At 43.0% G+C, this 25637-nt stretch overlaps 1 protein-coding gene across 1 annotated transcript in view; it reads left to right on the plus strand.

The window, feature by feature from the left end:
- Positions 1 to 25637, plus strand: part of MYBPC3 (myosin binding protein C3) — a 209423-nt gene that overhangs the window by 122446 nt on the left and 61340 nt on the right. The window contains exons 17-19 of the mRNA XM_073604365.1: positions 2932 to 3038; positions 7140 to 7169; positions 12423 to 12559. Coding sequence (XP_073460466.1) covers positions 2932 to 3038; positions 7140 to 7169; positions 12423 to 12559 — 274 coding nt within the window. The remainder of the gene's footprint in view (positions 1 to 2931; positions 3039 to 7139; positions 7170 to 12422; positions 12560 to 25637) is intronic.

The raw sequence follows: 25637 nt of genomic DNA on the forward strand, positions 1-25637 counted from the left end.
CTGTAACTAAACTATACAAGTATTAGTAGATCTAAGAGGAATTTAAGTAAGCATACAAACCAAGTATTACATGTAGAAAGAGGGGGGGCTGGGTGGGACTTTATATGAAGCACGGCTAGGTATTGAGGTATGCAATCACATGATGATAATTCCAAAATCCTATTTCACCTCCCATGTCATCCTTCAATAGGGACATGTATGTCTGCTGGAGAATGAGCTACAGAATGGGATAGAACCTGACAGTTCCTAGGCTACAGGCACAAAAATGGGTGCATTTCCCTGTACAGCGTAGCCTATTTCTAGTTTGCCGGATATCCTAGACCAGTACAGCCACCAGCATCATGTCTGTTCGTGTGCACTACTTTACGTAATGAGCGGCACATAGCTGCGTACAGCCACCTTCACCCATCCAGTGAAATACACTGCAGGGGCAAATACACACGTTCATGTAGCCTTCATATGTATTTGTGCCCTTTGTTTTAACCAGGGCTTTTTTTCGGCGGGAACGCAGGCGAATGCAGTCATGGCACCTCCAACACAGAATTTATGTAATGGAAAGGGGTACTATAGTATGCTGGAGGGACTACTGATGCTGGCTGCTGGGGGATCTATAGTCGCTGGGGGAATCTATTGTTGTGGGGGGTCTAGTGTTGCTGGGGAGGTTTATTGTTGCTGGTGGAGGACCTATTGTTGTGGGAGGGGGGTTACTTGTTGCTGGAAGGGATCTACTGTTGAGGGAGGGGTCTATTGTTGCTGGCGGTTGGGAGATCTATTATTGCTAGTGGGGGGTCTATTGTTGCTGGGGGTATGTTATTGAATGGGGGTTGTCTATTGTTGTTGGCTGCAGGGGATCTATTTTATTGCTTTTCTTGTTATCAGTGTCAAATTCTATACAAATTACTTGGTTCTGTATTCTCTGGAAGGGAGGGTACTGGGAGGTAGGTAGGGGATGGAACCCAAGTTTGGTGCTCAGAGGTGTGTAGGGTTCGGAGACAAGGGGTGATTCGAAAAGGATGGAGTTCCTGCACCTATTCCCTCAGAAAAAAAGCCCTGGTTTTAACATGGAATAGTGTATAATATAATTTATATTTATGATAATTAATATACCGTATGTAGTCAATGGTACTGTAAAAATCCCCCCAAAAAATATATTTGGTTTTGGCATTCTAGATCCAACACTAGATTCGTGTATGTACGGGTCGGGAACACGTGCATTATTGCACAAGTTCCCGACCCGCAGGTTAGAGGTGCTGCTCTTTGGCAGACGCGTTCTTAATGGCACCTCCATGCATTGGCAAAACACCCACATGTGCGATACCGCATGGTGCCGCAGGACTATGCCGTTCTGTACAGCATGTTTTAAAAAAAGAGGTTGGGGATTTTGTTATTGGTATCTGATCGAGGTCCATAGTTAAGTTGACACCTCCATCCCATGATTCAGTGAATGAGGGTGCCCTATAGAGCTTAGCTATGAAATAAAAAAAGTCTGACCTTAGCAAAGTGAAACTAAATCAGAGATGTGCTCAGAAATTTTTTTCCGGACTTATGAGGTAACAGAAGACATTTAATGGTGTAGCTGCTACTAATAGTTAAAAACAGAGTACAGGTTGACATTAAAGAGGAACTGCAGTCTGCTCACATAATTTGTAATGAAAACATCTGAAGCTTTCCTCCAACCACTTTGCATATTATTTTACTGTGATTCTGTACTTGCCACAAATATACTGCAGAAATCTCCCTCCACTGAGTATGGCTGCATCCATTTTAAATGTGGGCAGCTTAAGCTGCTGCCTGTTCACTTCCTGGATTTACACAGACACACAGAGGCACACCTCCAGCTATGCTGCTCTTATTGGCCCTCTTATAACTCATCCTCCCTCCCTTCCTGGCAAACTCTCACGAGAGTGAGAGAGAGAGCTGTGAATGATGTCATAAGCCTAGGCTAATGACCAGACAAGAAACAAGAAGTGGGCTGTATAAGGTATTTAGTGGCAGAAAAAAAAATGTTTTACTATCCAAAATTAAAACAACAAGGGCAGAAGATTTAATAGATGGAAAGATGAAAAAATGACTAAAGTTCCGCTTTAAAGGGGTTGTAAAGGAACTTTTTTTTTTTTTTTTAAGATAACAAACATGTTATACTTACCTCCACTGTGCAGCTCGTTTTGCACAGAGTGGCCCCGAACCTGGTCTTCTGGGGTCCCTCGGCAGCTGTCTCAGCAGCTTCCCGCAAGAACTAACCACCTTCATGCGAGCTCTCTCGCATGGTGTTTAGTTCTTGCGGGCGCGCTATAGCCGCTCACTGTATCACTCGGCCCCGGCGCGACACGTCATTAGATGTGATTGACAACAGCGCGAGCCAATGGCTGCGCTGCTTTCAATCCATCCACTCTAGCCAATCAACGGCCAGGCTGAGCGGCGAAGAGGACATCGGGGCGGGCGCAGGAGATTTAGGGGCTCAGGTAATACGGGGGGGCTGGGGGGGCCGGTATTGTCGGATGTTTTTTCACCTTAATGCATAGGATGCATTAAGGTGAAAAAACGCGAACCTTTACAACCCCTTTAAGTAAAAGTGAACCTGGCATAAAGGAAAATTGGGAGCTGCCATTGACTTTTTTATTTTAAAGTTTGCTAGTGCCCTGTCTGTCACGCTTATCATGTGGCTTTTCCTCCTACTGAGTAACCGAGATAGAAAAAGCATTGGGATATTTTACTTTAGTTGTCGCATACTTTTTGCAAATCAGTGACTTACTTGCTAAGAAATGGAGCCATTGGATGAGCATGACAGCCCCTAGCAACGTAGTGAAACATAGCCAGCAATGGCAGCTCCCATGTTTCTGTGATGACTGTTTTGATTTAAACATCATTAGAAGTTTTATAATGTTTTGTGAAAAGACTGAATCCTTAACAACGTGTTTCCTCTGTCTGCAGGGTACACAAACTGACCATTGACAATGTGGTGGCCTCAGATGAAGGAGACTATTCCTTCATTCCCAATGGATTTGCTTTCAATCTATCCGCCAAACTGCACTTTATGGGTGAGTTCAGCTATTGCAGTTCTTCCACTGGAAAATAAATATCTTTATAAAAGCGTCGACCTTAGCTGACCATTAATATTGTCAAAGTCTACAAAAAAACGAAAGCTTTCTTCTTAGGTCTCATGCACACGGGATGCTTCTCTATGTCTCCTAGACGCCTTTCCTCCTGACAGCGACATTTTGGCAGAAAAAAAAAAGATTGTAAACGCGTTTACCTCATTTAGGCACGTTTACCTGCGTCAAGTGTTTGAGCCTTAATTCATTTCATTGCCAGAGTTTAGTTTTTGAGCTACAGCTTCACTTTACCCAATACCCAATCACATGCAAGAAAAAAAAAAAAACAGCATTTTTGTCTGTATATGATTGGATGATGGAAGTCAGCAGAGCTTTGCCTCTCTTACTAAGCTCTAGAGCAGCTTCACTTGCAAAGTAATCAGTTTATTTGCCTTCAGTAAATCAACCCATATACATTATATACTATACTATATATATATATATATATATATATATATATATATATATATATATATATATAAACTGACAAATGAATGTGTCAAATATTATTAGCAAAAAAACAATGCACCTGTATGAACGTAATAATACAATTTCCATAACACTTATTGCACTGACATAAAGAATAAAAATGATGGGAAGTCACTAATGAACTGTCATACAGATTATATGCATCAAGGGGTAAAATAATTGCAGTGCAGGTTTTTACAAGTAACAAGTACCTGAACAAAGAAATAAGATTTTATAAAATATTAATGCATACAAACAAAATAATTTACATCAAGCTGATTTTTTTTATGTTTATCTAAAACAACATTGAAAAGACTTCACATTCCCTTTAATGTATTTGGAAGGAAACTAGAGCATACATGCATACACATAGAAAGTATACAAATTCTATGCTTATCCCTGCTGGGTTTGGAACACAGGACCTGGAGCTGCAAGTAAAGAAAGCTGTCTATTTAAGGGGGGCATACAATATACTGGCTGTGTTCATATAATGCTACTTTACTTTTTTGACCAGTACCAAATGTTAAAAAAAAAAAGAATTATCTCTTTTTGCTCCAGTAAATATGAAATATTACATAGAAATATTATATAGTCTTCTGTTCAGCCAGCAGGTGGCGCCCATTTTCCCACTTCCTTCTTTGCTCTATTGCTGTGAAAAGACCGTTGTTTAGAGATCCCAGTAGCTCAATCTGTAAGTTAAACACTCAAATGAATTCATAATCAGAGCATTGACTCATTTATTGTCATAGCACCTCAGGGTGAATCTATTGCTTCTTTAAATCTCAACTCTGGGCTCCACGCTCCCATCCTATCAGTGCACCTATCTGCCAGTATTTCATCCACTGGCTGTGGGCAGGCCTGGATGATGCAGAGAGTGGCAGTGGAGAGTGACATCAACGTCATTCTTTGCATCAATAGGCTGTGAGTGCACACGCCTTGCTTAGGGGGCAGTGTCATGACGCTGCACACTCACAGACTTTATTTAGTCTTCCAGGCTGAGTGATGCTGGGCATCATTCATTCTGGAAGACTGAGGACATCTTGTGGTGAAGAAAAGGTAGCGCAGAGAACAGTTCGGACATGGTCCCCCGTCCCCCTGGAATTGGGCTTTAAAGTGAGCATTGCTTAGAATTTTGAGGACATCTTATATGGATGACCCCCCAGAAGGATCTCTGGGAACTAATTCATGCATGTACAAATTATAGACAGACTTGAAACTTTGCTGAGAGATTATATATCTTATGCTTGGCCTGGAAATGCCTTGAAGTTACATAGTTACATAGTAGGTGAGGTTGAATAAGGACACAAGTCCATCAAGTCCATCAAGTCCAACCTATGTGTGTGATTATATGTCAGTATTACATTGTATACCCCTGTATGTTGCTGTCGTTCAGGTGCTTATCTAATAGTTTTTTGAAACTATTGATGCCCCTCGCTGAGACCACCACCTGTGGAAGGGAATTCCACATCCTTGCCGCACTTACAGTAAAGAACCCTCTAAGTAGTTTAAGGTTAAACCTCTTTTTTTCTAATTTTAATGAGTGCCCACGTGTCTTGTTAAACTCCCTTCCGCAAAAAAAGTTTTATCCCTATTGTGGGGTCACCAGTACGGTATTTGTAAATTGAAATCAATTCCCTCTCAAGCGTCTCTTCTCCAGGGAGAATAAGTTCAGTGCTTGCAACTTTTATAACTAATATCCTCCAGACCCTTTATTAGCTTTGTTGCCCTTCTTTGTACTCGCTCCATTTCCAGTACATCCTTCCTGAGGACTGGTGCCCAGAACTGGACAGCATACTCCAGGTGCGGCCGGACCAGAGTCTTGTAGAGTGGGAGAATTATCGCTTTATCCCTGGAGTTAATCCCTTTTTTAATGAATGGCAATATTCTGTTTGCTTTGTTAGCAGCAGCTTGGCATTGCATGCCATTGCTGAGCCTATCATCTACTAGGACCCCCAGGTCCTTTTCTATTTTCCTAGATTCCCCAAGAGGTTCTACCCCTAGTGTATAGGTTGCATTCATATTTTTGCCACCCAAATGCATTATTTTAAATTTTTCTACATTAAACCTCATTTGCCATGTAGTTGCCCACCCCATTAATTTGTTCAGATCTTCTTGCAAAGTTTCCACATCCTGCAGAAAAGTTATTGCCCTGCTTAGCCTAGTATTGTCCGCAAATACAGAGATTGAACTGTTTATCCCATCCTCCAGGTCGTTTATGAACAAATTAAATAGGAGTGGTCCCAGTACAGAACCTTGGGGGACCCCACTACCCACCCCTGACCATTCCAAGTATTCCCCATTTATCACCATCCTCTGAACTAACCCTTGTAGCCAGTTTTCAATCCATGTACTCACCCTATGGTCCATGCCAATGGACCTTATTTTTGTACAGTAAACGTTTATGGGGAACTGTGTCAAATGCTTTTGCAAAATCCAGATACACCATGTCTACGGGCCTTCCTTCATCTAGATGCCAACTCCTCAGAGAAGGTTAATAGATTGGTTTGGCAAGATCGATTCTTCATGAATCCATGATGATTACTGCTAATGATACAGTTTTCGTTACTAAAATCTTGTATATAGTCCCATATCATCCCCTCCAAGAGCTTGCATACTATTGATGTTAGGCTAACTGGTCTGTAATTCCCAGGAATGTATTTTGGGCCCTTTTTTAAACATTGGCTTTTCTCCAATCCGCTGGTACCATTCCAGTCAGTCGACTGTCAGTAAAAATTAGGAACAATGATCTGGCAATTACTTGACTGAGTTCCCTATGTACCCTTGGGTGCAAGCCATCTGGTCCCGGTGATTTATTAATTTTAAATTTCCCAAGTCTAATTCTAATTCTGTCCTCTGTTAGCCATGAGGATAAACACTGCAGTTTTGGTTACTGAAGCCCCCCAATTCACTCGTTAAGACTGAGGAGAAGAATAAATTCAATACCTTCGCCATCTCTCCATCCTTTGTAATCAGATGTCCTTCCTCATTCTTTATGGGGCCAATATGGTTTGTCCTCCTTTTTTACTGTTTACATACTTTCTTGGGATATTTTTGCTCTCCTCCGCTATGTGTCTTTCGTGTTCTATCTTAGCCGCCCCAATTGCACCCTTACATTTCTTGTTGCATTCTTTATAAAGTTTGAATGCTGATGTGATCCCTCAACCTTGTATTTTTTGAAGGCCTTCTCTTTTGCTTTTATATGCATTTTTACATTGGCGTTAAGCCGTCCAGGACTTTTGTTTGCTCTTTTAAATGTATTACCCAATGGGATGCACTTGCTAATGCCCTTATTTAATATGCTCTTAAAGCAAACCCATCTCTCCTCCATGTTTTTTGTTCCTAAGATTTTATCCCAATTTATATCTTCTAGCAAGGTTCGTAGTTTAGGGAAGTTGGCTCTTTTGAAATTCAGTATCTTTGTATTTCCCTTATGTTTCCTATTTGTAGGAGTTTGACTCTGTATTCTTTATGCTTGATTTTATAAAACTGATGGATTAATATAAAGCTGTTTTTATTACACATTTCATAATTCCATTCTTTTCTCTTCCTTTCTTTTCTCTCTGCTTTTTCCCCTGCCAGAGGTGAAGATTGACTTCGTACCCAGACAAGGTAAGTGAAATCTCAAATGTACTGACCTGTGTGTAAAGCCTCGCACACAACAACTCAGGTCGGAGCCGCTGTACTAAAAATCCGATGTTAGTACAACGATCTCCTCTGTTCTGACAGGGGGCGGCCCCCCACCAAATCCCTCTTATCAGCGCTCTCAGCCATTGGCTGAGAGCGCTTACCAGGAGCTGGTCGGCAGACCTTTTTCGGCCATGAGCATTTCAGACCAGCTGCCATACACATGGGCTGAATGTTGGCCGGTTTCTATTGAACTGGCCGATTTCGGCCCGTGTGTACTAGACTTAAATCCTTTTGTCACAGCCTGAGTAATGAGAGTGTGTGTAACAAATGAATAGAAAATCATTAACGTGATTGAGATCAAACTTTGTTGGCTGGAACAGCATTTCTCAACCTTTTTTTCAGTTGCGGCACCCTTTAAAACTTTGCAAAATCTTAAGACACCCAATCTAAAATGTAAAAAAATATTATTTATCAATAGGAAAGCCTGAAATGTTGCATGCAACCATCTTGATGAAATTCACTTTGCATCAGAAACCCCCCTTCCCATCAGACATCCCCCATATCACATCAGAGCCCCCCTTCCCATCAGACACCCCCCCCCCCATCATATCAGAGGCCCTATCTTCACATCAGACCCCTGTCAGAAACCATAAATCAGACCGAGACAGAAGTACAGTTAAAACATACTTGTTTAACAATAAAAGTAAATAGAACAAACATAGTCAAAACATAGCCATAGTTCGGTAACCGGAACGGATAGTCAGACAAGTCAGGAAGCCAGGGAACAGCGTAGTGTAACAGCAAGCAGGATCTGGAGCCAGAAGGATTGTCAGCCAAGCAAGTCTTTAACAGGAGCGCAGGAGTCTCTGTGATGTTGACCAAGGCGAAGGCAGAGAACATCTGGGCTGGACGGCTTAAGTAGGCAGGACTGACGAGCAGGATATAATCAACAGGTGAGTCACTTTGATGAGATAGGAGCTGGAAATTAGCCTACAGCTGAGCGGCCAGCTCAGAGAAGGAAGGGCTGAGCACAGCCCTGACAGTACCCCCTCCTCAATGACCCCTCCCCCTCAGAAGACCACCAGGCTTGAAGGGAAAACGTCTATGGAAATCACTGAGGAGGACTGGGACATGTACGTCCGAGGATGGGACCCAAGAGCGTCCCTCTGGACCGTACCCTTTCCAATGCACCAGGTACTGTATGCGCCCACGGAACCTACGGGAGTCAACAATGGACTGTACTTCATACTCCTCATGGTTCTCAACCTATACAGGGTGAGGACGAGGCACTGAGGTGGTAAAGCGGTTGCAGATGAAAGGTTTTAATAAGGAGACATGAAATACATTAGAGATACACATATTAGAAGGAAGGTCTAATGCGTAAGCCACAGGGTTAATCCTGCGAAGAATATGGAAAGGTCCAATAAACCGAGGTGCGAACTTCAGAGAGGGAACACGAAGTCGGAGGTTGCGAGACGACAGCCAGACCCTGTCCCCAACCTGGTAGGAAGGCGCAGGCAGGCGTCTGCGGTCAGCATGGAGTCTGTACCTATCATTAGCATGTCGCAAAGCCTCCTGGACTTTTGCCCAAGTGGAACGAAGACCATGGAGATGCTCCTCTAACGCAGGAATACTCTGCGGAACAAATGAGTCAGGCAACATGGAAGGTTGGAAACCATAGTTCGCCATTAAAGGGGGACAATCAGGAAGCAGAATTCAAGGCACTATTGTGAGAAAACTCCGCCCATGGTAAGAGGTCTGATGAGTTTTTATGATGGTCAGAAATATAGCAACGTAGGAATTGCTCCAAAGACTGATTGGCTCGTTTTGTGGCCCCATTAGTCTGCGGGTGATACACAAAGGAGAAAGCAAGCTGAATTTCCAACTGTGCACAAAAGGCTCACCAGAACCAGAAGACAAACTGATTACCCCTATCCGAGACAATCACCTTGGGTAGCCCATGTAAGCGAAAGATCTCCCGAGCAAGAATGGAAGCCAGTTCCTTAAAAGTGGGCAACTTCTTAAGTGGAATACAATGAGACATTTTCGAGAACCGGTCAACACCCTTAAGGATAATTGTGTTGCCCTGGGAGTTGGGTAACTCCACAATGAAATCCATGGACAGGTGAGTCCAGGGCCTCTCTCCATTGGGTATGGGTTGTAGGAGGCCCACTGGAAGGTGTCGTGGAGTCTTACTCTGAGCACACATGGAACAGGCAGCTACAAAGGCGGTTACATCAGCACGTAGACTAGGCCACCAGAATTGTTGGGAAAGAGTTGATCCTTCCCAGGGTGGCCAGCAGCCTTGGGAGAATGGTAAGTCTGGAGCACGGCAGTACAGAGACTCTCTGGGACAAAGCAGCGGTCACAAGGTTTCCCAGGAGGAGCATGGACCTGAGCAGCAAGAATTTTGTCACCCAAAGGAGAAGTGAGACTGGTGCGAACTGTAGACAGAATACGATCAGGAGGAATCACAGGAACCGGAAACGACTCCATCTTGGAAGTGGAGGAAAATTGTTGTGGCAAAGCGTCAGCCCTTACATTCTTAGTCCTGGGTAAGAATGAGACAATGTAATTGAAACTAAACAAGAAAAGAGCCCATCGCGCCCTTCTGGGAGAGAGTCGTTTAGCCTTAGACAAGAATGTGAGATTCTTATGGTCAGTAAGAATGAGAACCGGCACAGTGGTACCTTCGATAAGATGTCTCCATTCTTTCAGGGCTAAAATGATCGATAACAGTTCTCTGTCACCAATCTCATAATTGCACTCCGCAGGTGACAATTTCTTAGAAAAGTAGCCACAAGGATGCATAGCACCAACTCCAGTCTCAGAAGCATCAACCTCAAGGATAAAGGTAACGTAGGATCAAGATGTGCCAACACAGGAGCAGAAACAAAGGCAGCCTTGAGACTCTCAAAGACCTTAATGGACTCCAGAAACCGACTCTGTGGGTTACCATAATTTCTGGTCATATCAGTCAGGGGCTTGACCAGAGATGAGAAGTTATGAATAAACTTCCAATAATAGTTGGCAAAGCCAAGAAACGCTGCAGAGGACGTAAACCCACGGGTCGGGACCACTGTAGGACTGCTGAAAGTTTCTCTGGGTCCATTGAAAAACCAGCAGTGTAAATGACATAACCCAGGAATTTAACCTGTTCACAATGGAATTCGCACTTCTTCAATTTACAATAGAGATTGTTCTCTCTTAGTTTCTGAAGCACACGACAGACATCTGTGTGGTGGCTCTCCAGGAACTTGGAAAATATAAGGCTATCTTCGAGATAAACCACCACACATTACTGCAAGAATTCTCGGAGGACATCGTTAATAAATTCCTGGAAAACTGCCAGGGCGTTACAAAGGCCAAAAGGCATTACAAGGTACTCATAATGGCCTGTTCTGGTATTAAAAGCATAAAATGGGGTGTAAAAAGTCCTAGAATCCACACTCACTAAAGTTGCTGTCAGCAAATAGAGTACCAGCCGATTCGTCAATATGTGACGGGATACCTGCCCTATGAGCAATGGCACTATATCAAAAACAGAAAGAGGGGACAAGGGAGTCCCCAGAAAGCAAAAAAGGGAATGGTCAACAACGGCTTATGGTACAAAAATGCAAAAAAAGGCTTTATTAAGGGTGGGGGGTGGGGGGTATTTACATATACAAAAAATTCCAAATATATGTAAGGTAAACAACATATCTAAATAACACAGTCCGTCTCACTACACTAAACCAAAATTAAAAACCATGCTGCAACATATTCATCAATATTGCAGCATGGCTTTTAATTTTGGTTTAGTGTAGTGAGACGGACTGTGTTATTAAGATACATTGTTTATCTTACATATATTTGGAATTTTTTGTATATGTAAATACCCCCCCCCCCACCCCACCCTTAATAAAGCCTTTTTTTGCATTTTTGTACCATAAGCCGTTGTTGACCATTCCTTTTTTGCTTTCTGTGGACTCCCTTGTCCCCTCTTTCTGTTTTTGATACCTTCAGGAAGCATGTCTTACTGCATTGTGGCAACTCAGGAGTGTTTGTAATGCCATGGCAAACTGATCCATGTGGTGATCCTGCTCATCCAATCTGGAAAAAATATTACCAACAAGTGGATTGACTGCATCTTCTGAATTCATGGCCTTCACCTACTGTCAGAAACCAGGAATCAGACCGAGACAGAAGTACAGTTAAATCACACTTGTTTAATAATAAAAGTAAATAGAACAAATGTAGTGAAAACATAGCCAAAGTTTGGTAACCGGAATGGACAGTCAGACAAGCCAGAAAGTCAGGAAGCCAGGGAACAGAGTAGTATAACAGCAAGCAGGATCTGGAGCCAGAAGGAATGTCAGCCAAGCAAGTCTTTAATAGGAGCGCAGGAGATAGTCTCTGTGATGTTGACCAAGGCGAAGGCAGAGATCATCTGGGCTGGACGGCTTAAGTAGGCAGGACTGACAAGCAGGATCTAATCAACAGGTGAATCACTGTGGAGAGATAGGAGCTGGCAATTAGCCGACAGCTGAGCGGCCAGCTCGGAGAAGGAAGGGCTGAGCCCAGAGTCCCACCTTCATGTCAGAGCTCTTCCATTCCAATCAGAATCCCCCTATCACATCAGATGTCCCCCATCACATCAGAGTCCCCCCCATCACAGAGTATGAGTTCCCCCTATACATGAGAGCCTCAACATATCAGTTTCTCCATCACATCCGAGTATCTCCATTACCACAGAGTCCCCTGACCCATCTCTGATCTGAAGCAAACTGAGTCTCATGCCCGGGGCACCCTGGGGGAACCCAAATGGCAGTTGGTTTTTGGACTTGATTACCATGATAACTATAAATAACTAAGGGACCAAATTATAATGGAGAGCTGATACTTACCACTGCTGCATTTTACCTTTCTTTCCAAAAATGCGTTGCATAGTGAGGTGCCTGCAATGTCTTCCGGCTGTTTTATGCATAATGCTGCAGAACATTCTGTGATAGGGGAATAGTGTGGTCACTTTTTTTCACATTTTAAAAAAAATATACTTTTGGTAAGCACACTGCTGTGCCTTATAAATGTGCTGGAGGAGGTTTTATTTAAAAAGTATCAGGCCAGAGTAAGGCCCTACCACTACTATATAAATCGGCCCTTTTTGGGCAGCTGTATGCTTTATCACTGATCCCATTATGATAGTTCACACGTCTCTGATCATGCAGTTGATTGAACATATATCTCCATCCACAGAGCCACCAAAGATTAAACTGGACTGCGGGTCTGGAAATGCTGACACCATCATTGTGGTTGCTGGCAATAAACTGCGTCTGGATGTTCCTATCACCGGAGATCCGGCACCAACTGTGATTTGGAGCAAAGGAGATAAGGTTAGAACAGGCTATGTTTTCCTCCATATGTAGAGTGTACAAATTATGATTTATATAAAAACTAGGGAAAAAAAAGTTTCCACTTCAGCCATTCTGATGATCTTCAGGTAGTCCAGCTGGTTATTAGGGGTTGCTCAAACTACTGTCCTGTCTCGGATTTTCATAAAACAGTCTCAGCTCGTCTAAAAAACTGGCATGAGTGCAACCATTTAATTATTTCTAAGTTACAGTAACATGAGAGAAGCATTGTATACTGAAAAGTGGCATAAGAAAGATGCTATTATTCATTTTTAACCATAGCTGTCTACCACTAACCTCTCATAGTAAACTATCATATCAATTAATAACATTGCAGCAGGATACAGCAGTCAGAACAATGAAAGTTACTTTTTGCTTGGCTGACTTAATAAATTGAGTTTCACATTAAAGTGTATGCATAGCCCAACATTTTAGTTTTTGAGGGGTCATCCCATGTTTATGGATACCTTTAGGATAGGTTGAGACAACACAATGGCTTAGATTAAAGTACAGTGTATCTAAAGCCAAAATGTTCTTTTACGTAATAGGTGGGGAATAGGTAGAGCCCCTGTCATTTTTTTCCATCTGTTTCCCATTGGAAGATTTCCCTTGACTTTCTGTCCTGGACATTTAACAGGTAAAGAGAGAGCAGATCTCTCCAAAGTGAAGGGCATTCCCGTTGTAGACAGCAATAGGTGGTGGAAGATTTCCCCTTACCTCTTGTTCTGGGGACAACTGTAAAATGTTGGATTTTCCATCACTCTCTGTCCCAGTGATAACTATCACCCAGACAAATAGCAAGGATGAATCTACCCACACAGACTGCAATAACTTCTTAACATAAAGTCTAACCCTTCACTACTCTATCCACAACTAACATAAAAATGTTTTGGCTATACATACACTTTAAAGCTGAAGCTTATATTTTGCATTTCGTGGTTACTTCCTTTCCATCAACATGCTAATGAAATAAAACCTTTCCATTTTTATTAAAAACTTTATTGTACACCCTATGACATCATCACTGGTAATGCCCACATGTGATGTTGAGCCAATGAAAGGCATGGGCCTGACACAGTCAGGATGGGGAGGAAAGTACTAGCGGATCCTGGTGCAGTCAGGATGGGGAGGAAAGGACTAGCGGATTCTGAGGCAGTCAGGATGGGAAGGAAATGACTAGCGGATTCTGAGGCTGTCAGGATGGGGAGGAAAGGACAAGCAGATCCTGGGGCAGTCAGAATGGGGAGGAAAGGACAGGCGGATACTGGGGATGTCCGGATGGGAAGGAAAGGACTAGTAGATTCTGAGGCTGTCAGGATGGGGAGGAAAGAACTAGCGGATCCTGGGGCAGTCAGGATGGGGAAGAAAGGACTAGCTGATCCTTGGGCAGTCAGGATGAGGAGGAAAGGACTAGCAGATCCTGGGCAGTCAGGGTGGGGAAGAAAGTACTAATGGATCCTGGGACAAGTCAGGATGGGGAGGAAAGGACTAGTGGATCCTGGGGCAGTCTGGATGGGGAAGAAAGGACTAGCAGATCCTTAGGCAGTCAGGATGGGAAGAAAAGGACTAGCAGATTCTGAGGCTGGCAGGATGGGGAGGAAAGAACTAGCGGATCCTTGGGCAGTCAGGATGGGGAAGAAAGGACTAGCTGATCCTTGGGCGGTCAGGATGAGGAGGAAAGGACTAGCGGATCCTGGGACAGTCAGGATGGGGAGGAAAGGACTAGTGGATCCTGGGGCAGTCAAGATGGGGAGGAAAGGACTAGCGGATCCTGGGGTGGTCAGGATGAGAAAGAAAGAACTAGCGGATTCTGGGGCAGTCAGGATAGAGAGGAAAAGACTAGCGAATCCTGGGGCAGTCAGGATGGGGAAGAAAGGACTACCAGATCCTGGGACAGTGAGGATGGGGAGGAAAGGACTAGTGGATTCTGGGGCATTCAGATTGGGGAGGAAAAGACTAGTGGATCCTGGGGCAGTCAGTATTGGGAGGAAAGGACTAGCAGATACTCAATGAAATTGGAGGAGAAGCGGTTCAACCCTAAACTGCGTAGGGGATTCTAAGGATGTTGAACTCCCTTTCACAATCAATGGTGTCAGTGAGAAGTGTTGATAATTTCAAAAAACTGTTGGACAGACATCTAAGTGAATGCAATATATACTTGCACAGAAATATGGTAAATGGTACTGACATAAACACACTCTCACACACACACATACATGCACCCACACAGGTTGGATTAGATGGACTGGTGTCTTTATTCAACCTTACCAACTATGAAACTATGGATGTCCTCCAGCCAGGAAATAAGGCAGGTTTATCTGCAGATTCATATGCACACTATGGGAATCTCTGTGTGCCGTGAAATCAGAGTAAGCAATATCAGTACAGGAAAGAAGCCTGTACAGCTGTGCAAGACTAAAGGTAAGGCTGAAGCTCAGCAAGAAGTCATGGATCACCTGACAAACAATATATATCTCCATATCCCCACCCCCTCCCCTGATATCTATCCTTCCCTGCATCTCAGCTCTATTTTCCACAATCAGGTCATACAGCAGAAACCTGTCCGGGCTGACAATGAGTCTGGGGTGGAGATGAACGAGGATGTGGATGTAAGTGGAGGCACTCTAATGTCTCTCCAGTGCCTGGAAATACGAGTTACCACATCACATTTACTTATCCCACTTGTGAACCTTTCTTGGTGTGATCACGCGCAACTTACCACCACTTTTGTATTTCTGACTGAATTTATATGTATGTCTGTGTGTGTGGGGGGGGGCAGCACAAAGAATATTTATAACTCAGCATGTCACCTATGTATTATTGGTAACAGTTTTTTTTATACTGGGCTATCATGCAGCCTATAGTTCATTAGGAATAAGTGACCTCAGGGTATCATACATAGTTTCTTCTTCTACCATCTTTTTTGTTTTGTAAAATAAGGAGAATAGTTCACACTTCTGTGTTTCTTTTATCTGTAACCTCTCAGGGGAGATTTTTCCTAATTTCCTGTACCTGAGAGACTGGCCATCACTGGGACAGGAAGGCTGGGAGAGCAATAAAATCATTATTGGATGTTTTAAAGCTTACGTTTAGTGTGCTTATATTTTGCTTTCTCTGGTTTCTTGCTGCAAAATACATATGTTGTATGAAATTAAAATGCACATCAAGTTTAAATCCTGCTATAATTGTAGATTTAAGGGGTCTAGTTATAAAACATTTGTTGCACGAACATCAAAAGCATTCCTGGAAATTGAGCGAAATGTCACCCATAATTTTTCTAAGTGTTTGATTCCTGTATCATCAACACCATCTAGTGGCCAAAATGCAGTATAGTTTTCTCATTGAGGTATTTCAGAAACCTATACCACAATTTGGCCACTAGATGGAACTGATGATACATGCATTAATCCCTTGGAGAAAAATATTGTGACATTTCATTCAGCTTGCACGAATACTTCTGACATTTGTGCAATGAATGTTTTATGGATCAACCCCATAGTGTGACCATTTCACACCTATACAGTGTCAACTCCGGGCAAAAAAAGGCAGTGTAAAAAAAAAAAAAAAAAAAAGAAACGCTGCAGCTCCACTTTGCCGGTAGACATGTGCAATTTGTTTCGTTCCGAATTCTTTTTTTAACAAATTTCGACAAATTCAGAGATATCCGAATTAACGAAAACCCGTTTAACAAATTTTTCAGAAAATTCGGAAATTTGAAATTTGAAAACCCGAAAATTCGAAAATCTGAAATAATAACTAACTAATAAAAACTTAACCAATAAATTATAGGTATTGGAATTTCCTTTCAAATTTGGCTGTTAGTGAACGTACCGAATATGAATGTTATCCGAAGTTACGAATTATCCTAAATAACGAATGTCATATCTAAACGGATGGAACATAACAAATTAATAATAATAATTAACAATAATAATAATAAAAACTTTTAATTATTATTATTATTTTTTATTAATTTGTTCCGTTCCATTTGTTTAGATGCCTCATTCGTTATTTTGGATAATTTTCGGATAAATTCGTATTAGTTACATTCACTAACAGCCAAATTTGAAATGAAATTCCAGTACCTATAATTTAATAGTTAAGTTATTATTAGTAAGTTAATATTTCAGATTTTCGAATTTTCGGGTTTTCGAATTTCAAATTTCTGAATTTTCAAATTTACGAAGTTATTATTAGTTTGTTAGTTATTCTTTGGAATTTTCAGATTTTCTTTCTTATTTTTGGATTTTTGAATTTACAAATTAGCAAATTCGTGAATTTACAAATTTTCGAATTGCGGTCATAATGAATGACCCGAGAAAAAATGAAAAGAAGAAAAAAAAGGAATGAAACGAAAATTAATACATTTTTCGGGCAGTGCACGTCTACTTGCTGGTGCAGTATACTGCAGAGCCTCTTTTTCGCCACAAGATGTCCTCAGTTTTCCAAGTTGAATGACACCCAGTGAAGACTGGAAGACTGAGGACATACATGGGCGTCATCACAGCACCTACATTACTGACCTGAAGAGTTTAGAAAAAAGTGAGGGCAGAGGCTTGAGTTAGACTTTAAAATCTGGATATGGAATACTTTTGTGTATCTATAAGCAGCAGCTGTCATTGATCTCCTTTAAAAATATTCATTGCCTTGCTGTCTTGGACTTTGATTTTTTTTTGATCCACTAACCCAGAATAATAAGCATGCAGATTAAAATGTCAGAACTCCTTAATTGCATACTTGTTCCAGGTCTATGCTTTAAAAAAATCCTGAAGCCATGGGATTATCATTGCAGCCAAAAAAAAGTAGCATTTTTAGAAGGAGAGACTAGCAATGGCAATGTACTGTCAGTACAGATTTCCTAATTGTAAGGCTTGTTGATAGGTGGCAATCACAATAGCTAATCCTCCTCGCTCAGATGTCCAAGCAATCAGTTCCACCGGAAAAAACCTTCAGCTGCTGGAAACAAAGATGTCGCCCGGGCAAATGAACATATACAGATAAAACCAGCGCTTAATAGTTAATTGACACAATCTTGATACTTGCAGACATGCAGGTGCTTATAGCAATTCAAACGTTCATCAGACTGTGTGACCCAGCATATATAAGGGTCTAATAAAGCTCATATTTCCCAAACAGATACGTGGTGCCATCTTCTTTCTTCTCAAATGTTCGCCTTCAAAGCTCCAGAATGGTGTTCCCCAAACAACATATAAAAACTTGGAAGGCTTATTAGTATTTGGGTATTTTGGCATGTGGATGCCAAGGAATGGGGAGCACGGTATATACTTGCAGTGCACATATTCAAGTAATATTGATTATATGGTGTATTGGATATACTACACTTTATAGTTTTTATATATTTTTTGGGGAACACCATTTTGGAGCTTTGAATGTGAATATTTTAGAAAAAAAGAAGGCACCACGCATCTATTTGGGCAATGCAAGCTTTATTAGGCTGCATTCTCGTTTTCTTGTTCCTGCTACGCATTTCGCTACGCAATTTTTTTTTTTTTTACGCTATGCAATTTTGATGTAGCATTCCCGCATTGACAGGCGATTGTCACACGATTTTGCATGTCGCATGTGCATTTTTTGTCCGAAAAGAAGCTCTATCCTTTTCAGGCAACTAGCTTCACATGATTTTGAAAGGTGCGGTTTGCCGCTATTGGCCTGTGATCCCAGAGCATGACAATTGCGGCAGAGTCACATTGCGTTTGGGATTCCATTGAAGAATACTGGCACCCAAACACGTTGTGCTGCGATTGTCACACGATTTAGAATTGCAGCCCGAGATCCCAAGTCATGAAATGTGAACAGGGCCTTTATATATGCTGGGTTGCACAGTCTGATGATAATTTCAAATTGCTATAAGCACCTGTATGTCTGCAAGCATCAAGATTGTGTCAATTGTCTATAAAGCCTTGTACACACTACTAGTTTCTTTTTCTTTCAACCCAGTGGGTTGAATGAAAAAAACTGACAGGTCAGTAAGGAGCCTCTGTACTAACAATCCGATGTTAGTACAGCGATCTTCCCTGCTGTGTTATTGTGTTATGAAAGGGGGATGGCCCACCCGCCAGAACACTCCGGTCAGGGCTCTCAGCCATTAGCTGACAGCACTGATCGGGAGACGGTTGGCAGACCTTTTTTGGTCATGACGCTTTGACAGAAGCCGACAGGCTGCCGTACACATGGGTTGAATGTCGGCCGGTTCAATAGGTTCTATTGAACCGGCTGATGCCGCCAAACATTTAGCATGTGTGTACTAGGCTTTAAGCGCTGGTTTTATTTGTTAAAGGGTGGAACTGGATCAGTAGATATTCACAGAAAACAACAAAATCCTTTTATGTTGATTGCTGCCCACATAAATGCCAGGTGTCTAGGATAGCAATTTTCTTATTAAAGTGTTTGTGATTATGCCGCGTACACACGAGCGGACTTTACGGCAGACTTTGCCCGGCGGACGGGATTTGGTCGGACAATTCGATCGTTTGTGGGCTCCAGCGGACTTTGTTTTCTCAAAAGTTGGACGGACTTCAATTTGAAACATGTTTTAAATTAATCCGTCGAAATCGAGTCTGGTCGAAAAGTCCGCCATCTGTATGCTAGTTCGATGGACATAAAGCCACGCTAGGGCAGCTATTGGCTACTGGCTATGAACTTCCTTGTTTTAGTCCGGTCGTACGTCATCACGTACGAATCCACTTTGGTGGATTGTGTGTAGGCAAGTCCGTTCATTCAGAAAGTCCGTCGTAAAGTACGTTGAAAAGTCCGCCGGGCAAAGTCTGCCGTAAAGTCCGCTCGTGTGTACGCGGCATTAGTTGCAAGCAACTGCCAGACCCTCTATTAGAGCCGGGCATACCACACTTTGGAATTTATTTAAAAAAACAAGCGTTCTAAATACCTATTTACAGCTGTTTACAGCTACGAGACATTGCTTCTGCGGGAGGAGCCATGATCTCCCTCTGACGTCAGACGGGGAGATCACGTGGCCACTCGGCTCCTCCCGCAGAAGCCCTGTCTCGTAGCTGTAAGGCGGCCGTGAGTCATGTGACTGACCTGAAGACAGCTGTAAATAGGTATTTAGAACACTAGTTTCCTTTAAATAACTTCCATAGTGTGGTATGCCAGGCTCTAATAGAGGGTCTGGCAGTGACAATTTTAGGTTTTTAGTTTTTAATAATAGCAGCGGGGGGCGGGGGGGGGGTGTAGACGGAGACAGAGAGAGGGAGCTGACAGGCAGGAAGGAGGGGGTGAGGGGGAGAGAGGAGAGCAGAGGGAACAGCAGCGTATGACGGAGGGACGCACTCTGACCACGGTGGTCATAGCTCAATAGCCCTGGTTATCGTGGTCAGTATAGAGAGGGCATACAGAAAGTGGCAGGTTCAGGGAGGTTTTTTTTACAGTTTAGAGGCGGGCAAATTACACAGCACAAGCACTATGCTGTTTAATCTGCTTTAAGGAACCAGGATGTGTATTTTTTTGGGGGGGGGGGGGTAACAAACACTTTAAGGTTAATATGATGTAATAAAAAAGAACATGGAAGATGTGTTCAGAGTAGAAATAGCCCTAGACAGAGCAAACACAAAAAGTGAGATCTAGTGTGGGAAGTGTAAACTGATGGCGTTATAAGTAAAAATGTTTGTGTGTCATATAACCCTGCTGGGAAATTGCAGGGTGTATTTGTTATGGAGAGAGACTTGGTTCCTGTAGGCACTGAGCTCCATGACAGCATACAGTGTCAATCTGGAGCCTCTAAAGCATGAGTGCTCAACCTGTGGTTCTCCAGCTGTTGAGGAACTTCAAGTCCCATGAGGCATGGCAAGGTTGACTGTTAAAAGCAAGGCTCCCAAAGGCAGAGGCATGATGGGACTTGTAGTTCCACAACAGCTGGAGGGCAACAGGTTGAGCACCGATGCTCCAAAGCAAGCAAAATACTGTTCTGTCTTGTTGCAGCATTTGCTAGATGTGAAGAGTAAAAAGTTTTATTCATCTGGTAGTTTTGGATGTTCCAACTCACCTTTGTGAGTTGGGACATCCAAAGTTGGAAATATCAGGTTGATGGGGTGCCCTTCATAATGGTCAGGAACTCAGTGTAGAAATCTCTCCAACAGAGTCCTCGAGAGATAGATGGAAATATTGGGGTTTAAAGAGTAACTCCACTTTTGTTGGAAAAAAAAAGAAAAGAATCCCCTCTGGGTGATCAATGTATATTGCAGGGATTTTAACAAACTTTGTTGCAGAGTCGTTTATTGCTCTGAGGAAATAGCTGTTTCACTATGTCTTTTTCAAACTGTTCTTAAAAGGAGAGTTGGGTATATTATAATCACCTGGTGCACACTCAGTGTTTTCCTAATAGGAAAAGTACCTGCATTCCTTTAGAAGTATTTAATTCTTGGGGAGTACCTCACCAAATCTGCAGAGGGATGCCTAAAATTTGACTTGTATCTTAGTGCAGAGTTCTGGGAAAAATCAGTCAATCACACAAGCAGGAAATTACATTTCTGGCGGCATTCTGTACGCCAGCAATATATAAAAAGCCTCCAGGTTGCCATATTACATTAGATTTTTATTTATAAAGAAAAAAAAAAACATTTAGGCTTATGTAGAAATTGTATATGCTGTCCATCTGATTATATTAAAGCCATATAAATAGGTTGATTTATGTTAAAGTTGGTGTTCACTGGTACCTCCACATATACCTGATGATTTACTAACATGACCATCACCATAATCCAGCCTTTCTCAACCAGAGAAAACTTAGGCTGGCCATACATTATACAATTTTCTTACAATTTTCTGTACAATTTTCTTTAGATTTACCTTCAACTATATAGTGCAAGGGCCTGCCTAATTGGATTGAAAGTGTTTTTTAGTTTTGACCTCATATAATATGGTTTTTGGTAAATCTAAAGGAAAATTGTGTAAGAGGTTTGAACATGTATGGCCAGCCTTAAGGTTCCTTCAGAGGTTACTAGGGATTCCCTGAGAAATGCCTCTCAGATATGTAACCACTGACAGAAATGCAAATTTTGCCATTCATTAGACAGAAACTATATCTGGTGAGTGCGTTTTCCTGGCATTGGTGGAGGTCGCACTAAGTGATTGAAGCACTAGAGGACGGAGATCACCTGAATCTATTACTTGATACTTCTTCTTAGGATAAAATTTGAACTTTTTTTTTTTTTTTTTTTTTTAATATTTTTAATGTTGGACTCACTAATATAACACTTAAAGCGGAGTTCCACCCAGAAATGCAACTTCTGCGGTTTGGATCCCCCCCCCTCCAGTGCCACATTTGGCACCTTTCGGGGGGGGGAGGGTGGCGGATACCTGTCTAATCCAGGTATCGGCTCCCCACTTCCAGGGAAAGATTGCTGCAATATTGTGCATCAAACCACACAATGTCCGGCCCCTCCCCCCCCCGCTGTCTTATGGGAGACACACAGGTCCCAGAGGACAGCAGGGACCAATCAGAAAGTGCAGTGTGACTCGCGCATGCGCAATAGGAAACAGGCTGTGAAGCTTAAAGGCTTAACTTCCTGTTTCCCTTAAGGAAGTAAGGATGCCGACCCCTGCACCTGGAGCCAAGGAACGTGTCGGCTTCGGGTGCCGACATCGCGGGCTCCCTGGACAGTAAGTGTCCTTATATTAAAAGTCAGCAGCTACAGTATTTGTAGCTGCTGACTTTTAATTATTTTTTACCGAGGCGGAACTCCGCTTTAAGGTGTTTTGGGTTCTTTGGTATTGTGCTGAGCGCTGCAATTTTTCTTTGTTATTGTTATTACAGTGTTTTGTAAATCTACACTAATTGTTAGCAGCTATATACCATTAAGCGCTGAGGCCATTTTTCTCTTATTTCACTGTGCTTTATTGTAATTATTGGCAGGGGTTCTCTGAGGCTTTAACATTATTTCAAGGGGTTTTCTCCATGGTAAAAATGTTGAGAAAGGCTGCCATAATTAGTACAATGTTTCCATTTAACTTGTTACATAATATCTCTCTATGGATCAATGGTGGTCTACCAGCACTGCCCCATCAGATAGGGAATTGGAGATACTGACACCCTAAACTTAAAAGACTGAGTCAAATCTATTTATGCTTAAGAAGGGATACGATCATTATCTAAAAATACATAAATGGTGCATACAAAAACACTTAGAGACCAGCTGCTTAGTCTCACATCACCACAGAAGAAAAGAGTAAACCCTTCTCAGTCATGAAATAAGTCATTTGTTTTTTCGATCGATTTCTCTTCCTGTCATTTAGACCAGGAAGTGAGAGCAACTCTCACCAACAGGGCCTGCTATCAAGGGGGTACAGGCAATACACTTGTAAGGGGCCCAAACGTCCCAAGGGTCCTGGACGGGCCCAAGGCCGGCCCGCACCCTCATACAGCAGCCTAATGAATGAAACTGTTAGCACAGCAGGCAGCCCGTGTGGCGCCCGCAATGGAGTGTGCTCAGCCTCGTCAGTGGTGGGAGTGGACCAAGCCCTATGGGGTGCATGCATTGCAGATGCGAGAGAACAGCATGGAGGGAAAGTCACCAGTGTGCAGTGGCGTTCTGCTGTGCTGTAAATTGGGGTGGACCAGTGAAAATGGATGAGGATGATCTTGGGTGGGGATGAAAGTTACATTGTGGAGAGGCTCTTCACAATATAACCCTCATCCCCAGCCAAGATCATCCTCATCCATTTTCACAATGTAACTCCTCAGTGGCGGCCCGTCCATTGGGGGCACATGGGTGCATGTAGGACACATGTAGGGCGCTGGACGCATGGATTCCAATGGAAGGTTGTGTTTTTTTGAAGCATGTGATTAGAGCCAGAGGCCCTAATAGGCCTCAAAATAGGGTGGGCTCTGGGCGCAGAGCACGGCGCCCGAAGCCATCCCAGTTGTGTGACAATAGCGAATTAATTTTCGCTATTCTCCAACTGATCCTCCTCCCGGCCAATCAGGAAGCGTGTCGTGAGACCCATTTCCCGATTGGCCGAAAAGGAGTAGCGATCCCATTGGATAGTAGGGAGGAGACACATGGCCGAGGACCGAGAGACTGACCCACTAGCCTCCAAGTCCGATCCTCTGGCCCCTCCATGCAGAGTGCTGCCAGCTCCTCCTGTGGCTGCAGAAGAGAGGCGCACACACCGATCGCCCCTGTGACACTGCAGACACCTCATTGATCTACACCAGCATCAATCCCCCATGCCGTCGACCTCATCTGGCATCCCTGGGCATGAAACCCCCTATTATCTCCAACACAGGGTAAGAAAGTTGGCGACAGGGGGGGTGACTGGCGGGTGGTGGCGTGCTGGATCGATGGGGGGGGGTCATGTCCGTCTCCCCCTCCCTACCGATGAAGCATCAGCCATCACTGTACTCCATCATCCTCATCCCCACCCAAAATCATCCATCCCTCTCCACAATGTATCCCATCCCTGCCCTGAATCATCCATACCTCTCCTGGAGAGGGATGCGGATTCTGGGTGGGTATGGGAATACATTGGGATAAGAGTGTTAAAATAAAAGTGGGTGCACCGAAGGACTCGGTGGGATGGCCAGTGGGCGTATTCACTGTGACTGCCAGTGGGCGGGCTCTAGGGAATGTTGGCGGTCAGGCCCTGGGGGGCCCAGGCCTAAAGCTATGTAAGGGTCCCCCAAAATATCTGATGGCTGCCCTGCTCACCAATAAGAAGTAAATACCCAATAGAGGCTTTAACCTTTCATCATTCTTTCCAAAAGGAAATACAAAGTTATGGCTGGAGTTTAATTTTTAAAAAATAAATTCCTGAGGATTATGAGAGATTATAGATATAGAGGTACTTGGTTGGCACACCAAAGGATTTATACTGTTTTCTTGGCTTGTAACTGAGTAGATCTTAGATTTAAATGCCACACCAAGAATGAATTGTCCAGGTATAGATTTTTTCCAATATGACTTGGGTAAAGAGTGGAGCCAACCCATTTGGGGGCTCAAAATCACCCTCTTCATCAGGGCTTCAAAATGGGGAGCTGCTGCAACCAGCTGCTGAGGGACTTCACCCTTGTCTAGCCCAAATATTGTGTAACTTACTTCCCCCATTGGAGTTGACTTACTAAAATTGGGGAGCGCAAAATCTGGTGCAGCTCTTCATGATAGCCAATCAGCTTCTAACTTCAGCTTGTTCTATTAAACTTTGACAATAAAACCAGGAAGCTGATTGGTTTTGATGCAGAGCCGCACCAGATTTTGCACTCTCCAGTTTTAGTAAATCAACTCCATTGTGTCTAGCATATATCATTTTGAGGTCCTGGGAACATGTTGGCTCCATCCTTTTCCCTAGGTCATATTGAAATAAATCTATACCTGAAGAATTAATTCTTGGTGTGGCGCTTGAGTCTCAGATCAATTTTTTTCACCTTTGAAGCTATGTGAAACCAGAAATGTAGTGAGAGTGCCATCCGAGAAAGCTATGGGGTAGGAGAGAAATACTTACTGGTCGTAGACAGTTCGAATCTCGGATGGTTCAGCAGGAACCAGCCAAGATTCGAACCATTTATGGGCAGGCTGAATATACCCAAGTTTATTGATCAATTAACTAGGGTACAACCAGCCTGTCAGAGTTTACATTTGATTATTACTAGCAGCTCTCGTAGCCGCTAGCAATAATCACTGTGTTCTTCCGTCGGGGGCGGCTTCCCCCCACCAGGAAAACACAATGGCCCCACTGGAGTGATTCCCCTGTCAGCAATGTCTGTGTTGATGAGGGAATCAAGCTAATTTCTTTCCTGCAACCCATGGTTGCAGCCTTAGATTGGATGGAGAGAGATAAAGGTGGATGCCACTAGTGTAGTTAAGCTCACTAGAGGTCCAGACATCAGGAACGAGGTGGGGCAGTGAAACAGAGTCTGGAGGTCTGTTGGCTCTGGAAATAGTTTACAGCCTCCCTCTGTTCTGCGTCAGAGTCATGTACATTTCTTTTCACACCTTTTTTCATGTTATGGGTTCCTAGATATGTTTATACTGTATAGTTCAATGCCTACCCTAAAGCCCAAGTCTCACACCTTTGTTATACTGTACTC

The sequence above is a fragment of the Aquarana catesbeiana genome, linkage group LG11, assembly GCF_042186555.1.
Source record: "Aquarana catesbeiana isolate 2022-GZ linkage group LG11, ASM4218655v1, whole genome shotgun sequence".
Classification (NCBI taxonomy): Eukaryota; Metazoa; Chordata; class Amphibia; order Anura; family Ranidae; genus Aquarana; species Aquarana catesbeiana.